At 45.4% G+C, this 18,251-nt stretch overlaps 1 protein-coding gene across 1 annotated transcript in view; it reads left to right on the forward strand.

The window, feature by feature from the left end:
• The window catches only part of SMARCD2 (SWI/SNF related BAF chromatin remodeling complex subunit D2), a 631,810-nt gene that overhangs the window by 192,255 nt on the left and 421,304 nt on the right, over positions 1 to 18,251 (forward strand). Inside the window, exon 3 of the mRNA XM_069238057.1 lies at positions 2,133 to 2,175. Coding sequence (XP_069094158.1) covers positions 2,133 to 2,175 — 43 coding nt within the window. The remainder of the gene's footprint in view (positions 1 to 2,132; positions 2,176 to 18,251) is intronic.

An 18,251-nucleotide genomic window follows, 5' to 3' on the forward strand; every position in this document is an offset into this window, starting at 1 on the left:
GCATTTCAGTAAGCAGGAAGTTATAATCTGATACAGATTTACATAAACATTAAGTGAGGGCCACCAACTTCTTTGTCCTCTGTACAGAAGAAACCAAGCCCAACCTTTCAGGACTCCTCTCAGGCCACGGACAGCAGGTTCAATTCCCTTCTGATCCTCTGCAGATCCAGAAAATGAGTACCTAGAGGTGCTACATTTATGCCTGGCACAAGCCAGTGGGTGGAAATGACTCTTGGACATGCACTAGCCAATCCGATAAAAATTCCAGGGGAAAACCCATGCCCACATTGGCCATTTTCAAAATGGCAGAAGTCTACAGCCACCCTAAATCTGGGCTGTGGATGCTAGGTTGGTTGACATATTGTTAATTGTGGCTTATCGTCTCTCCAGTTTCTGCTCACATCAAATGTGCTCATTTCTCAGAGAAATATGTGAATTCAAATGGATGCCAGAAAGAAGTCGCCTTTGAAGGGAAGAAATAATTCTAGAATTCTACAAAAACAAGTTGCATGTGCTCATTCACAAAAGGTCCGAGAATTTGAACCAGTCAGGGTCCTGATGAGAACCTGACAGTATTAAGAGGTTCAAAACACATCGACGGATATACTTGGGGAGTTCCTTTATGGATTTATGTTGTACAGTAGACAACCAAAAACGTTATATGAATTGTTAAAGTCTACTGTAACAGGACTGGTTAAGAACCCCCAGTAGACATTGAAAGAAGAAATGCACTAACACATGTAATGACAACCTTTACATTTATTTGTTGACTGGTCAGAGGAATAAGTATCGATGTTTGTTACTTTGTGAGGTTTTATGTTTGAATTGTGTTTAATGTTTTTGAATAAGGTGGATGTGGTTCAACGGATACGTTTGTGTTCAAAATATTTTAGAATATTTGAAATCACAAGTGACTAAACATACATGTCAAGAAAATTAGTAGATTATAGCCAGGGTAATTTGTACTGTATAAAAGTGGCATTTCTAAAATAGTAATATTAAATCCAACTTTACCAGAAAGCAGGATTTCGCACTACCATTCCAACCATACCAAGCATGACACTGCCACTCCTTTCAGATCAGAAATTACCACTTAAAAGTATATAATGGAATTTTCAACCCTGCCCTATGAGGGGAGAAGTCTTCACTGTAATGAAAATGAAATAGGGTGTTTATTACCAGCAGGACATGTAAAATATAAAGGAATATGTCCTGCCTCTTACTTACAAAACACCCTGCCATATGGGCTACCTCTGGCCTTCCTTAGGGGTGACTTCTATGTAGTAAAATGGCGTTTAAGGCTTGGCAAGTAGTTTTAATGCCAAGTTGAATTGGCAGTGAAACTGCACACACAGGCCTTGAAACTGCAGGCCTGAGTCATGGTTAAGGGGTTACTTTTATGGATGGCACAATCAGTGCATTTAATTTACAGGCCCTGGGCACATATAGTGCACTTTACTAGGGACTTATAAGTTAATTAAATATGCCAATTGGGTATGAGCCAATGTTACCATGTTTTAGGGAGAGAGCAAATGCACTTTAGTACTGGTTAGCAGTGGTAAAGTGCCCAGCATCCTAAAACCAACATAAATGAGGCCAGGAAAAGAGGAGGAAGGCAAAATGTCTAAGATGACCCTTCAGAGAGGGCCATTTTCCAACACTTAATATGTGTGTTTAGAAATCTTTGGGCTTTTTTGCGTGCAAGTTTCTCTTGGGAGCTAGCTCAAAGGGACGGGCTGATTTTTCCACTTTCTTCATAGGTTTATATGATTTTTTTAAAACCAGGAAGTGAAACAGTTGAGGGTTAATTTGTGGTTAGACAAAGTGTTTTTTCTGTGTTTGTTCTGTAAGGGCTTTGAGGTCTGATATGGCGATTATACACACCACACGTGGACTATGTGTGTCTAACATTCACCTGGGCTTTCTTTGGCTTGAGGCTGTTTTTGATGCTACTCCACTGTTTCAAACTCGGTCACCAGCAAAGTAAATTCCCACTCCCTTTACATTTTGCTTTCAGTGTAGCCCTTTAGGGCATCTACTCAGTAGACATTAGTCGCAGAAGTTGGTTTGTGAATTTCTTTGGAATAATTCCTTACGGATATTTTTATTAATTGTGTCATGTTTTTCTGCAGTGTAAAAAGAAGAAAAATGGCAGATAAGATTCTTCCTCAGAGGGCAAGTAATATTTTTTTCATCCAATTGTTTCTTGCACAGTGTGTTATTGCATGTGTGAAGGTGCTAAAACACATAACAAAACTATTTATCTTTCTAGTTTAACACTGAGTCTTTGCATCATTACATTCAAAAGAAAAAAATAATTTGTACTAACAACTAGACTGAGGTTTGAGGAAAGAATATAGAGTTCTACCTGGTCTTCAGTGTAAGTAGCCACTTTTCTTAGTTGTAGGTGATATATATATTGTGTCACTCATTCATGTCCTATTTCTCTGTGTTGTGTCTGTGACACATAAAAATCCGTGAAAAGAGTTAAATAAAAATATAGAAAATGACAGATTTTTTGTTAGCATCAAACAATGTGTATTGATTAACTGCATGTTTCTCACTGATCAAATGCCATAGACTGAAGAGTAGCATTTTTCACATTGTAGTGTACCATGTGCAAATGCCATGCTTATCACTGACAGTGGAATTTCTAGGAATGTTGCCACTAGAAGGCTCATAGCATACACAACCTTACTTCCCATTTGTCATTGATTTCAAATCTTTTTTTATTTTTATAAAACAGCTTTATTGATTTTATTACTGAACAAAAAGCCAACACAGCAGAACACCACTGGCCACAATACACATCCTCTGAATGAGCACTACACAGATAAATCATTTGCACTGGACTTACAGTCCCCATATATTCAGCATAAAGTCTTGGGTGCGCTACCCCCGCTCACGCCTAGGGATCACACCCCAAGTCTTCCTCCCAGGATCCCGTCCATCTCCCCCACGGCCGCTCATATTTAGCCGGACAGCCCCGTGCTTCGTACACCAGTTTTTCTTGAGAGGGACACCAGTCCACCTCTCAGCGCCACTTCGCCAGCGTAGGGGCCGACTCCGCTCTCCAGCCTGAGGCAGTGTCCCTTTTGGCCACCAAACAAGCCATCCCTACAAAAATGCGCTCTGCCCTGCTGGAGCCCACTCACTCGAGAACCCCCAGCAGGACAGGTATGGGGGAGGGCTCCATCTCCTCCCGCGAAACCCCTGACACCTCTGCTAACACTGTGCGCCAGTAGGCAACGATCTCGGGGCATGTCCACACCATATGAAAAAAGTCTGCAGACGGGCTCGCACACCGTGGGCACTCCGCTTGCTGCCTTAGGCCGGCCGCGTGCAGCCTTCCAGGCGAGAGATATGCTGCATGAAGAAAATAAGTCTGCACCAATCTCAATCTGGAGGACATAGTCAATAGTCTCTGAGCCATCAGGGCGTCTCTCCAAAACCTCCTCCGTCATCAGACCCACCCAGTGTTCCCATCTGGCACGAAGCGTGTCAAGTGGCTGCGATATATTAGTAGTCAACATGCAGTATATACGCGGCACCCCCCTTTGCCAAGGTGTCCCATAAGTGTCTCGGTTTCCACAGGACTAAATTCTGGGAGAACCGACCCGGCCTGAAGGTGCATTTGAAGGGCATAACGGAGCTGCAAGTACTTATGGAACTGGTTCTGGCTTAGCGAGAATTGCTGTTGAAGTTCCTGGAAGGACCGCATGCGCGTGCCCGCCCAGATGTCTCCAAGAACTGATATGCCTATGGAACCCCCGGAGCGCCGAGACCTCCCTCAGCCAAGCACCGTGCCACAATGGGGTTTGTTGGGTAAGCCGACGCCACCACCCCGACGCGCGCTGCGCCGCCTGCACCCTATAAGCACCACCCTTGTCACCTCAGGAATCCCACGGGACACAGGGTCCCCATAGAGCATCCCGAACAAGTCAGGGAAACCAATGGACAGGAGCTCCAGCTGATAGGTGGGGTCTGACCATCCACCCCCCAGTCAGTTGTTAATTACCAGCAGGTTCATTGCCAAGTGATAAAGGTGAAGGTTGGACATCCCCATTCCACCCTCGTAGACATCCCGCTGGCAGACCCGACGCTCCAAGCTCAGACGGGACCTGTGCCACAAAAACTATTGTGCCGCTGCATCCATGCCGGCGAACCACCGTCTGGGTAGGTGATAAGGGAAGCTTTGAAGTAGGTAAAGAAACCGGGGGAGGACCATCATCTTATAATGCGCGATCCGCCCGAGGATATTGAGCGGAAAGGATCTACATCTCTGGAGGTCCTCCATAACCCGCCTGACCAGAGGCTTGACATTCAGAGCCCATGCCAACTCCATCAACAGAGCTATATGGATCCCCAAGTACCAAAAGCTATTTCGTTTGATAGGAATGCTGTGCTGCCAGTCGTAACAATCCCTAGAGTGGTTCAGCGGGATCAATAAAGATTTACTAGGATTAACCACTAGACCTGACGCTTCTGCGAACAGCCCCAGAAGCTGCATCACCCTGGGACCACTGCTGGCCGGGTTAGCCTTGTACAAAAAGACATCGTCCGCATACAACGCTATACGGTCCTCCCTCCTGGTGGGCCACGACCATCCCTCGACCAGGGGGTCCTCCCGAATTAGTTTTCGCCAGCAGCTCCATCTCCAAACCAAAGAGGAGCGGGGAGAGGGGACAACCCTGGTGGGTCCCCCTGTGAATAGGGAACCGATCCGAGACCGCCCCATTGACCTGCACCCAGGCTGACAGGGTAGAATAAAGAAGGCCCACTAACGCCCAGAACCGCGGCCCGAGCCCCATCCTCGCAACGACACAACATAGGTGCGACCAATCTACTGTGTCGAATGCCTTTTCAAAGTCCACCAGCAGAAGCGCTAGTGGAGGGGTAAGAAGAGCCCTGTACCAGGGCTACGTGCAAGCGACTGATACAGTGACAGGTACTTCTGGCAGGCATGAAACCGCACTGATCCTGGTGAACCAACGCGGGCAGCACCCTTTTCAATCTCCGGGCCAATACTGTAGAGAAAATCTTGAGCTCCGTATTGAGGAGTGATATGGAGCGGTAAGCTGAGCAGTCCCGCAAGGGAGGCCTAGTGTAAGGAAATGCCTCCTTGGCATGGTTACCCCCTGACTTTTTGCCTTTGCTGATGCTATGTTTTGAATTGAAAGTGTGCTGAGGTCTGCTAACCAGGCCCAAGCACCAGTGTGCTTTCCCTAACCTGTACTTTTGTATCCACAATTGGCACACCCTGGCATCCAGGTAAGTCCCTTGTAACTGGTACCTCTGGTACCAAGGGCCCTGATGCCAGGGAAGGTCTCTAAGGGCTGCAGCATGTCTTATGCCACCCTGGAGACCCCTCACTCAGCACAGACACACTACTTGCCAGCTTGTGTGTGCTGGTGAGAACAAAACGAGTAAGTCGACATGGCACTCCCCTCAGGGTGCCATGCCAGCCTCTCACTGCCTGCCTATACAGGTATAGATAAGTCACCCCTCTAGCAGGCCTTACAGCCCTAAAGCAGGGTGCACTATACCATAGGTGAGGGCACTGTGCCCCTACAGTGTCTAAGCAATACCTTAGACATTGTAAGTGCAGGGTAGCCATAAGAGTATATGGTCTGGGAGACTGTTTTACACGAACTCCACAGCACCATAATGGCTACACTGAAAACTGGGAAGTTTACATTTTATCGTAAAATACACCCCAGAGGGCACCTTAGAGGTGCCCCCTGAAACCTTAACCGACTATCTGTGTAGGCTGACTGGTTCCAGCAGCCTGCCACAACCGAGACATGTTGCTGGCCCCATAGGGAGAGTGCCTTTGTCACTCTGAGGCCAGTAACAAAGCCTGCACTGGGTGGAGATGCTAACACCTCCCCCAGGCAGGAGCTGTAACACCTGGCGGTGAGCCTCAAAGGCTCACCCCCTTTGTTCCAGCACCACAGGGCACTCCAGCTAGTGGAGTTGCCCGCCCCCTCCGGCCACGGCCCCACTTTTGGTGGCAAGGCCGGGGGAAATAATGAGAATAACAAGGAGGAGTCACTGGCCAGTCAGGACAGCCCCTAAGGTGTCATGAGCTGAAGTGACTCTAACTTTTAGAAATCCTCCATCTTGCAGATGGAGGATCCCCCAATAGGATTAGGGATGTGACCCCCTCCCCTTGGCAGGAGGCACAAAGAGGGTGTACCCACCCTCAGGGCTAGTAGCCATTGGCTACTAACCCCCCAGACCTAAACACGCCCTTAAATTTAGTATTCCCTGAACCTAAGAATTTAGATTCCTGCAACTAACAAGAAGAAGAGGACTGCTGAGCTGAAAGACCCCTGCAGAGGAAGAAAAGAAGACACCAACTGCTTTGGCCTCAGACTTACCGGCCTGTCTCCTGCCTTCCAAAGAAACCTGCTCCAGCGACGCTTTCCAAAGGACCAGCGACCTCTGAATCCTCAGAGGACTGCCCTGCTTCAAGAAAGACAAGAAACTCCCGAGGACAGCGGCACTGCTCCAAAAGAACTGCAACTTTGTTTCAAAGGAGCAGATTTAAAGACCCCTGCAACTCCCCGCAAGAAGCGTGAGACTTGCAACACTGCACCCGGCGACCCGACTCGACTGGTGGAGAACCAACACCTCAGGGAGGACCCTCCGGCGACTCCGAGTCCGTGAGTAACCAAAGTTGTCCCCCCTGAGCCCCCACAGCGACGCCTGCAGAGGGAATCCCGAGGCTCCCCCTGACCGCGACTGCCTGAACCTAAAGTCCCGACGGCTGGAAAAGACCCTGCACCCGCAGCCCCCAGCACCTGAAGGAACGGAACTTCTGTGCAGGAGTGACCCCCAGGAGGCCCTCTCCCTTGCCCAGGTGGTGGCTACCCCGAGGAGCCCCCCCCTTGCCTGCCTGCACCGCTGAAGAGACCCCTTGGTCTCCCATTGAAATCTACAGAGAACCCGACGCTTGTTTGCACACTGCACCAGGCCGCCCCCGTGCCGCTGAGGGTGTACTTTTTGTGTGGACTTGTCCCCCCCCCCCCCGGTGCCCTACAAAACCCCCCTGGTCTGCCCTCCGAAGACGCGGGTACTTACCTGCTGGAAGACTGGAACCGGGGCACCCCCTTCTCCATTGAAGCCTATGCGTTTTGGGCACCTCTTTGACCTCTGCACCTGACCGGCCCTGAACTGCTGGTGTGGTAACTTTGGGGTTGCTCCAATGGTGGGCTACCTTGGACCCAAACTTGAACCCCGTAGGTGGTTTACTTACGTGCAAAAACTAACAAACACTTACCTCCCCCAGGAACTGTTGAAAATTGCACTGTCTAGTTTTAAAATAGCTATATGTCATTTATGTGAAAACTGTATATGCTATTTTGCTAATTCAAAGTTCCTAAAGTACCTACCTGAAATACCTTTCATTTAAAGTATTGTTTGTAAATCTTGAAACTGTGGTTCTTAAAATAAACTACGAAAATATATTTTTCCATATAAAAACCTATTGGCCCGGAATTGCCTTTGAGTGTGTGTTCCTCATTTATTGCCTGTGTGTGTACAACAAATGCTTAACACTAACCTCTGATAAGCCTACTGCTCGACCACACTACCACAAAATAGAGCATTAGAATTATCTCTTTTTCCCACTATCTTACCTCTAAGGGAAACCCTTGGATTCTGTGCACACTATTTCTTACTTTGAAATAGTATATACAGAGCCAACTTCCTACAATACCCAATTGGCCTATTTATTTTACTTATAAGTCCCTAGTAAAGTGCACTATATGTGCCCGGCCTGTAGATTAAATGCTACTAGTGGGCCTGCAGCACTGACTGTGCAACCCACTTAAGTAGCCCCTTAAGCTTGATGCAGGCCTGCTATTTCAAGGTCTGTGTGTGCAGTTTCACTGCCAATTCGACTTGGCATATAAAAGTACTTGCCGAGCCTAAAACGCCCCTTTTTCTACATATAAAACACCCCTAAGGTATGTCCTAGGTAACCCATAGGACAGGGTGTTGTGTAGGCAAAAGGCAGGACATGTGTCTGTGTAGTTTACATGTCCTGGTAGTGTAAAACTCATAGGATTCGTTTTTACACTGCTGTGAGGCCTGCTCCTTTCATAGACTAACATTGGGGTTGCCCTCATACATTGTTTGAGTGGTAGCTGCTGATCTGAAAGGAGTAGGAAGATCATATTTAGTATGGCCAGAATGGTGATACAAAATCCTGATGACTGGTGACGTTGGATTTAATATTACTATTTTAGAAATCCCATTTTTAGAAAGTGAGCAGTTCTCTGCACTTAAATCTTTCTGTGCCTTACAATCCACGTCTGGCTGGTTTAGTTGACAGCTCCTTGTGCGTTCACTCAGACACACCCCAAACACAGGATACTCAGCCTCACTTGCATACATCTGCATTTTGAATGGGTCTTCCTTTGCTTTGCATGTCAAAGGACAGTAGCCTGCCCCCACACAAAGAACTGCCACATCCCCTACTGGAACCCTGGCAGACAGGATTGAACTGAAAGGGGACCTTGTGCACTTCTAAGACACTCTTTGAAGTCTCCCCCACTTCAAAGGCACATTTGGGTATATAAACAGGACCTCTGCCCCTACCAACTCAGACACTTCCTGGAGAAGAAACTGGAACCAGAACCTGCATCCTGCCAAGAAGAACTGCCTGGCTGCCCGAAGGACTCACCTGTCTGCTTTCTGTGAAGGAATGCTGCCTTGCTGTTGCCCTTCTGCCTTTCTGCTCTCTGGCTGTGGTAAAGAAGTACTCTCCAAGGGCTTGAATAAAGCTTGCCTCCTGTTCCCTGAAGTCTCAGGATCAAAAGGACTTCATCTCTAAAAGAAGGACTCCTTGTGCAGCGAAATTCGATGCAAAGCCTGCACCGCTGTGAAAATTTTACTGCACGCCAAACTGGAACACTGCAGCCCGACTTTGCATCGAGAAGATTGACGCAGCACCAGCGTAGCGACCGGAAATTCGACGTACAGCAGAATGGAATGCCACACAGCCGAACCAGAATGACGCAGCCCGACCTCAAGAGAGGAATCAATGCAGCACCTGCCGTGCAGTAGAAAATTTGGTGCAACGCCCACCAAATCGAAGCAGCTCCTGTGACTTTGTCCTGCCAGCGCAGGAAATCCACGCATCGTCCCCTGGGCGTCTGAAAACCCTGCAACCCGAAGAGGATCCACGACCAAGCGCCGGAAATCAACGCGCAGCCGTCCTTGCGTGAAAACTAAATGGTGCATCGCCGTGTGTGGCCCGAGAAATCGACGCACACCCCTTTGTTTCCACGCATCACCTCCTCTGCGGTTCCTTGCAGAGATTTTTCACGCGAACCAGGTACTTTCTGCTTCAAAGAGACTTTGTTTGCTTCTATAACACTTAAGACACTTTATATAACTTTTTAGTGATATCTCAACATTTACTTATTGCATCTTTAATCGTTTTGATCTGCATTTATCCAGATAAATATTATATATTTTTCTAAACACTGCGTGGTGTGGTTTTTTGGTGCTGTATGGTGTTATTGTATGATTTATTGAACAAATAGTTTACACATTGCCCTCTAAGTTAAGCCTGACTGCTCAGTGCCAAGCTACCAGAGGGTGGGCACAAGATCATTTGGATTGTGTGTGACTTACCCTGACTAGAGTGAGGGTTCTTGCTTGGACAGGGGGTAACCTGACTGCCAACCAAATACCTCATTTCTAACATAAATTATACTGTCTTTTAGTGTAGTATTTGTATGTGGTGTGTATTGTACTCATGTGTATAGTATTGGACGTGTTAGTTGTTTATTTGTGTTTTGTGGAATTTTATGTTGTTTAGGGTATTTATGTAGTAGAAGTATGTGTTTTGGTGAATAGATAGTGGTGATAGTTGTAGAGAATAGATAGAAAGGAAGTATGAAAGGGATAGGTCGTTTTTTGATGTAATTGTTATTGATACTGAGAAAGTGGAGCAGTAATAGTGTGAGAGCAAGAGAGAAGGAAGGTGAGAGGATGTTATAGATGTTTAAAGAGGGACCTTTTCTGTATGTTGAAGAATTGTTAGAAGAGGAGGAAAGCTTGTGCTTGAGGGAAGGAAACTTTGAAAAGGGACGTAAATAAATTGTGTGTGAATATTTGAAGTTAATGATAATAGTGAAGTGAGAATGGTGTATGAAAGAGAGAGATAGATGAGTGAGATAGAGCATAAGAGAGGGAGATAGGTATATTATTGTGCAGAAACATATACAACTTGCACGTCACACCAGGCCAGCAAGATAGCTTGCAGGAGTGATGTGCCTGCTGCACTGTGTGTGAGTAAAAGAGACGGGAGTTGACATACCGACCACAGGTCAGTTGTAAAAGCCAGTAATATGAGGATGAGGTGCCTCCTGCGCTTGGAAGTGGGGGCGGCAGTGTGTGTGTGAGCAGCAAAATAGATATACTGGGAGCAGGTCACACTTATGAATCTCAGTAACGTATGGTTGATGTGTTCCCACACACGAAAGCCAAATATATACCTTAAGTAAAGAACACACAGCGTTAGCTCTCTTGTACACAGCTGCTTTATCTCCTTTTATCATATGAAGCTTTCAGCAAGTGCTACTTCAAGGCATTAAGGGGGTCATTCTTCCCGCCGCCCGCCAAGCGGGAACTGCCAGAAGACCGTACCGCGGTCAAAAGACCGCGGCGGTCATTCTGAGTTTCCCGCTGGGCTGGCGGGCGACCGCCAGAAGGCCGCCCACCCGCCCAGCGGGAAACCCCCTTCCACGAGGATGCCGGCTCCGAATGGAGCCGGCGGAGTGGAAAGGGTGCGACGGGTGCAGTTGCACCCGTCGCGATTTTCAGTGTCTGCTATGCAGACACTGAAAATCTTTGTGGGGCCCTGTTAGGGGGCCCCACGACACCTGTTCCCGCCAGCCAGTTTCTGGCGGTCAAAACCGCCAGAACCAGGCTGGCGGGAAGGGGGTCGGAATCCCCATGCGCCGCCATGGAGGATTCTTCAGGCCAGGGGAAAACCGGCGGGAAACCGCCGGTTTCCCTTTTCTGACCGCGGCTTTACCGCCGCGGTCAGAATTGACCTGGATGCACCGCCAGCCTGTTGGCGGTGCATCCGCGGTCCCCGGCCCTGGCGGTCTATGACCGCCAGGGTCGGAATGACCCCCTAAATCTCCTGTGTTCACTTTCTCAACCACAAAAATTAAAAGGAAAGTCTGTTCCAACTTTTCCTGCGCACTTTTCAACACAACTAACCTGTAATATTTTAACAGTTAATAGCTGTGCTTCATGTCTGCTATGCCTTTTGCTATTGCTAATAAGGCGTCTTCAACTATTTTGCTACAGAAGAATATATATTTAAATTAGTGCGTGTTAGCAAATGGTTGTAATAGTTATGTTATGTGTGCTACAATGTAGCAAGTGCTTTCGTTTCAGGTTGCCTTCACTACTGAAATCAATATATTAAACTGCCAAGCTTTTTGTTGACGGTATTAAAGAAAGGCAAGAACACAATAAAGCACTGCTACATTGTTGCGCACAGAAAATAAACAAATAGAAGTATGCTCTATTTCCATTTGAAATTATAACTTCAAGTCCAAAAGCATACCACCAGTTTGTCGAAATCAAGCTTTTAATTATAAACAAATAACGTTGCCTTTAAGCTGCTTTTACACTATAAACTAATTAGAAGGTATTCACACAACAGGAAAAGTGCGCTTAAAAGTCAGGAGTAGTGTGATACATTAGAATTTCTTATCAACGTGTTGTGAAAGGAAACCGAGACGGGATAATCAAGCGCAAATAAGGCTTGGCTTAAAGATCCCTATCTTTTTGTCTGCCGCATCTGTGGGATACACATTGACTCAGTTGCCAGAAACAGCAGGAAGTGAAACTTCCTACATAGACTGTAAGTCACTACTGAAGCTGCCCAAGCCATCTAGGAAGAACGTTACGCACACTACAGTCAACGAAAAAATGAAAACTTAAACTAAACTGACATTTTAAAAAAAATTCGAAATGTATTAAAAAGCACATTAGTAGGCAAAAACGTTTTTAAATTGGGTATTACAATGGTTACAGCCAAAACAAATATTTGAATTCATTTCTAAGACAGTGCATAGTAACTATTTGTTTAGCAAATTATTGTATATATGCTACAATGTCGTAGCGCTTTCTTTCAGGTCGCCCTCACAACCAAAATCAGTGTAGTAATAAAGCGCTGCTACATTTTAGTATTATGCACCAATTCATCAAAATACAGACATGTTCCTTCCACCTAAAAAATATCTTCAACGCCCAAGCCAAAATAAAGTGCATGCACATTTAACAAATTATTGAAAACAATATAAGAGCGCTTTCTTTTAAAGTTCCCTTTAATGCACCTACTTATTCGTCCTCTCCACTTTGCAAATACAATTACCAATCCAGCGTTCCTTACAATTTCCACATTACAGTAAAATTAAAAAATACAGCTATTGGCAAAATAAGCAAAAATCAGCTAAATGCATGCTTATCAAATTATTTTAAATATGCTACAATATAAAAGTGCTTTCTTTTAATGTTCCCTTTAATGTATCGACTTTTCCATCACACTATAATATTTACAAAAAAGGTGGCTTTTCATTACGCACAAACTTATCACAATAGAAACTTGTTCCTTCTATCAAAAAAATATCGGCAATGCACAAATGCATTTTTAGAAACCCAACAAAAAAAATTTCATGCACAATCAACATAAGCAAGCAAAATGAAAAAAGTAGTTTCAAAACAAGTACTTCAACCCACTGTGGAAAGTTTACTGTAGCTAGGCGGTGCTGTGTAGACGTTACCAAACAACTAAAAGGAGGGACTAAAACCCAAATTAACCCCTACAAAAGAAGAATTTTTATAAGACAATCGAATAAACCAATGAAAATTCAATGGTCAGACTGTCAACTCACATACTGATTACTAAATGTCTTGGAGAGACAGCGCATGTAAAACTTAAAAACACATGCCCTGCTTTTTAGGGTCGAGCCTGCGTCGCATGCGCTTGTGCATGTGTTTCGCTAGCGAGACGCTTTAGGGATTAATAAGGGCTCGGAGCCCCGCCCACGTGACATCAGTGTCTTTCATTGGTTCGTGGGCTTGCCTGTTAGAATCTGCTTGATTTAATTAGTGGAAGGCACACATACGTCGTGCCTTTTCCGGTGGTTAGCCCTCCTCAAGCGCATCGACCAAGTACAGAAAACATGCGAGGCTCGCTGTTTTTCATTCGTTTTGTGGACTACTTTTTCTCTATTTTCGCAACACGATCCTGCTTGTTCATTTGGTTGCATCCGGTATTAACAGCGTGATATTGTTGCCGTAATAATTTTTCCATGCCTGTTAACGCGCCATGCCAGGTGTTTAATAAGACTGCCTTTCCTTCTCTTGCTCGCTCCCTAATAGGAGCAAATATGTTCGCCACATTTGCCAAGCCATAAAAAGTGTGTTGCCCTTTTGAAGTACTGTTCTGTGAGACGAAATAGTGTCTCTTAAATATAGATGGTTCCTGAAGATTAAATTGGAACATTTAAGACGGGATGCATATGTCACTGTTCGTGTTCTCAGCACCCAGCCACCTGTGCAGGACTCTCCTGACCATTTTAAGGAAGCGTCAGATGTTTTTTTTCAGGAGACAGTCATGGATTTTTTCAACATTACCCTCTTGCAAATCTTTACTTTTTAATCTCCAGCAATGAACGTGGATTGAGTTGGCACAGCAACAAACTAAAACTTGACTGTCTGGAATGTGGAGAGAAGGGTGCTCCTTGCAGGTCATCACAGAAGTTCTGCCAGCGTTAACTGTTCTATAAACAAACGGGCCCTGCTCAGTTGTTTTTGCTCACCTATAAGAGGAGGAGCAGGCTGTGTGTAGGCATTAGAATTTGGCATGGATGCTTTGTGGATAAACAAGATCACGTGATCACTCTGCACTGTGGTGCCTTTCCACTCAGTTCAAGCCTCTTTTCCCTGGCCTAGTTGGCATGCCAAAAATACCATTCCCTTTAAAGCCCTTCTCGGTTGTTGTCCACGTTTAATTGTACCTGGTCTGTGATCAAGGGTCCGAGGACAGGAGGACTTGCCATACGAAAGTCCGACTGATGCAGTGCAGGGTGCAGTTTCTGTTGCTTTCCAAAAAACTACGATTTTGTTAGTGTATTTTTCCTGTTTTCTTTTCACAGTTTTTTATTTAAGGGTTGCTTCTTAACGCTGCTGCACAGAGAAGTTACCATAGGCACATGCCCGCGTAAAGGGCATCCGCAACTGGTTTTCTGTATCATACCGAGATCGCCCCTTGGCAACTGTGAAAAGAGCAAAAGCTCTATTTATAATCTGTTGCTAAATCTGGATATCTGTGCTTGTCCAGAAAAGAGTCCGATAAGTAGGTGTGGTCAATACATTATTGTTTTTCCTCCATAATATGAAGGAAATAATTTGCAAATCATTTAGCAGGTCATACAGACACCAGCTCATGTTTGGTGGTCTCTCATAGTGCATCAGATGTAGCATGCATTTTCAGCACCCCGAAAAAACTCTGTATTATCTCCTGGTTGAGGTTTAGGGGTGTAATGTAGTCTGGTGGACAGAGGTTGAGATTCAAGAGCTGTCTCGAATGCCACAGTTTTCATTTCTCTTTCTTTACTTAAACTCCCTGATATTTTAATACTGTCTTATTTTACCTTTAGGTAACTGACTCAATCCTACCTTTCTGGTTGGCTGCTACTCTTTTTTTTTTTTTTTTTTTTTTCAGCTCTTGGTTTGTCAAATCGTTGAAGAACTTCTGTGGAGTTGCACCCTTGAAGACTATCTTCTCGGTTATTAATGCTTCTCCAACGACGACGGAAAAGATTCATCCATTATATTTTCTCTACTAATTTTAGTCAGAACAGTGTAATGCCTCACACGAAACATACTGATTTATGTTTTAATCTGCACACAATAAATCACAGTACTGCTGCTGGCTGTGTGCTCAGTCTGAATTGGACAGCCATGCTGTTTCTAGGGGCGAGCGCAAAGCACTCTATCCCTCTTCTAATCTTCCTTTAGGGGGATTTTAACCACACTCATGCTATGTCAGTCACTTTCATTGGTTTGTGGGCTTGCCTTTTAAAATCCGCTTGCTTTCATTTGTGAAAGGCATGCATACGTCAAGCCTTTTCTGGTGTTTAGCCCCCCTCGAGCGCACTGACCAACTACTGAAAACATACGACACTCCATGTTTTCCCCATGGTTTCTGAACTACTTTTTCTCTTTATTTTGCAGCATGATCACACTGCGTTTTACGATTGCGCTAGTTTTTTTTTCTCATTTAATGTGGCAAGAAAAGTCCACTTAGAAGTTTACAACGCTAATAGCTCTAACTCGACGCAATGCGAGACCCGTTGCATTGCAAAGGCTTGTTAAATACAGTGCACCCTCCCTTGTGGGCTGTTTAGGACCTACTTCGGGGGTGGCGTACATGTATTATAAAGGAGATTTTAGGCCTGGCCAAAGGTTTATTTTGCCAGGTTGATTTGGCAGTTTAAAACTGCACTAAAGGCAGCAATGGCATGTCTGAGACATGGTTTAAAAGCTTTAGTGGGTGGCACAATCAGTGCTTCACCTTACTATAGCATTTAATATACAGGCCCTGTAGGTTTGCAGGAGGTAGTGCGGAGAGGTTCAAATCCAACACATTCATAATAATTTACAGGTTTTAGGAGGATCATAGAACGCTGGAGATTCCAGTTGCAAACAAGTTTCAGCAATTCCACCCTTACCTGGGGTATGGTATGTTTTGTGAAATGTATTGTATAGTTAGTTTATGGAGCGGTTTTTGAACGATGTATTAAACATTCTGCTTTATGCAAGCGAAAACTAAAAGGAAAAAATCTTGCAAAGTAATTGTTGAAATTTAATAAATGCTTATTTAAATATGTATATAAAGTTTAATAAATGACAAAGGTAATTTTTAAACTAACTATGTGAATATTATTTAGTATACTAAACATTTTTTAACATAAAAAGTTTTAGTGTTTTAAAGTGTGCAAATAGCAAAGTTTGTGAAAGCAGGCATTGTGATTGTTTTGCGAACATAAAAAGTTACAGTTTCTACGTGAGAAACCTTTATGAATCAAAAACACCACAAAATGCATCACTCTTGCCTCTAGCACTCCCTGATACCGCTGCCACCATTCCTCCTTGTTTCCCTCAAATGACTGAAACTCCAACCAGGCCAGATGGTAGCTCCTCCGAGTGGACTCAGCTAAGGACTTCTCGACCAGCCTAACAACTGTCATGCCCCCCACTCCCAAATCTCCTCTGGAACAGCGTCTTGCATTTGTCTGCACCAGGAGCCAGGCTGTGAAAAATATAGCCACTGTGAATGACATTCAGTCTAAGACAAAGAAGCGTGAAATCCATGACATTTTGCTTGTTCACCAGTTCAACCACTGACATGTTATCAGTATGAAACATCACCGTCCGGTTGGCCAGCTCAGCGCCCCAAACCGCAAGTGCCACCAGGAGTGGAAAAAACTCCATGAAAGCTATGCCTCACCCCGTTCCACCCATCGCTTAGGCCACACTCCAGAACACCACCTGCCGTCTCCAAACAAACTGAAACCAGAAGCCCCCGGCCGCATCAGAGAATATTTGAACCTGCCAAACTGTATCCTCTTCCTGGAAAACCATGGAAACCCTGTTAAAGTTTGCAAGGAAAGCCTCCCATACTCTGATGTTCTCCCTCATGCTCATGGAAACACATATCCTGCGATGTGGTAACAACGCACTTGACATGGCCAGTACCATTCTCCTGCAGAAAGTCTTTCCCCTCGCACCACTCTATATGCAAAATTAAGAAAGCCAAGCAGTTGCTGCATCACTCTTAACTACACCTTGTTCAGGGCCAGGACTTATCACAGGAAGACCACAATCTCCTCCACTTTCTCTGTGGGTGGTCTCGCTGTTAGGGCCACCGTGCCCAACTCGATGCCCAAAAAGGTCAAAACCCTGCTAGGGCCCTCTGTTGCGTTCTGAGCCGAAGGAACTCCCATCTCTCCTGCCAGTGACTCAAAACACCTCAACGCCCTGGCACCTGCACCAGACCCATCCTTACCCACAAACAGGAAATCATCCAGATAATGAGACACTGCCCAATGTCCGCTCACCTTCGTGAAAACCCATTGCAGGAAAGCACTGAAAGCATTGAACAACGCACAGGAAACAGCACATCCCATAGGACACATATATGGCCACAATCATTTGGACCCCGAATAGAGAAAAATCAACTTAGTGAATGGGCAGTAGCCTGAAAGCCACCTTGGTGTCACACATTACTAACTCCAATCCCCTGCCACACTTCCGGATAAAGCAAATGGCATCATCCACTGAAGCATAAACCACCCATGTATCCTCGGGAGCAATGAAATTGTTCACTGACACACCTTCCGGCCAGGTCAAATGATGGAAAAGGCGAAACTCCCCTTTCTTTTTTATAGTCACCATTCCTAATGGCGAGATCATCAAATCCTCCATGGGCCACTTGTGAAAAGGGCCCACAATCCTCCCCTCACTGACTTCCTTACACAATTTTTCAGCCACCACACAAGGGAACTCCATGGCTGACTGTGCATTTTTGGCCCAACGCCTCCCTCTTGGCCCTTGATAACCCACCCTGAACCCCTCTCTGAAACACCACTCCATCTTCAATGCTATCTCTTGATCAGGGTATTGTCTCAGCCAAGGCTGTCAATTGTGAAGCTTAATTGGTGTAGACGTCCTTTTGCCCAAGTGCGCCCTGAGCCCCTCGCCCCCTAGATTCCCTTAATTGTTCTGCTGGACTGGCCAGCAAAAAGCACTGCATAACCAGGTGCTTCCCTCTGCACTTTGACAATTTGTGTTACATTAGCAGAGGTGTTGCAAGCAGAAACCCTTATTGAAGTGCCAGCAGGCTCTCTGGTTGAACACCAGGGGTCGCTGTGTGCCACCTCCCCCAGGGTTAACAAGACAAGGCTGAAAAGTATTGTAAATCACTGGGAGGCCACTTGCAGTATGCGTTGATAACTGACTGCTATGACGACATCCACTGCATCCAGTTTAGAATCTATGTCTCCCCAATGTTTATTAGGCTTCATACTCACCTGTGCACAAAACTCTAAATCATAACAAAGCCACACATTGCCCCCAAAGTTCATCTGTGCTTTCCGGATAACATCCATGTATTTGAAAAGAGCAGTGGCCCTATCTGGGTATTT

Source organism: Pleurodeles waltl, chromosome 6 (genome assembly GCF_031143425.1).
Source record: "Pleurodeles waltl isolate 20211129_DDA chromosome 6, aPleWal1.hap1.20221129, whole genome shotgun sequence".
In the NCBI taxonomy this organism is placed as follows: domain Eukaryota; kingdom Metazoa; phylum Chordata; class Amphibia; order Caudata; family Salamandridae; genus Pleurodeles; species Pleurodeles waltl.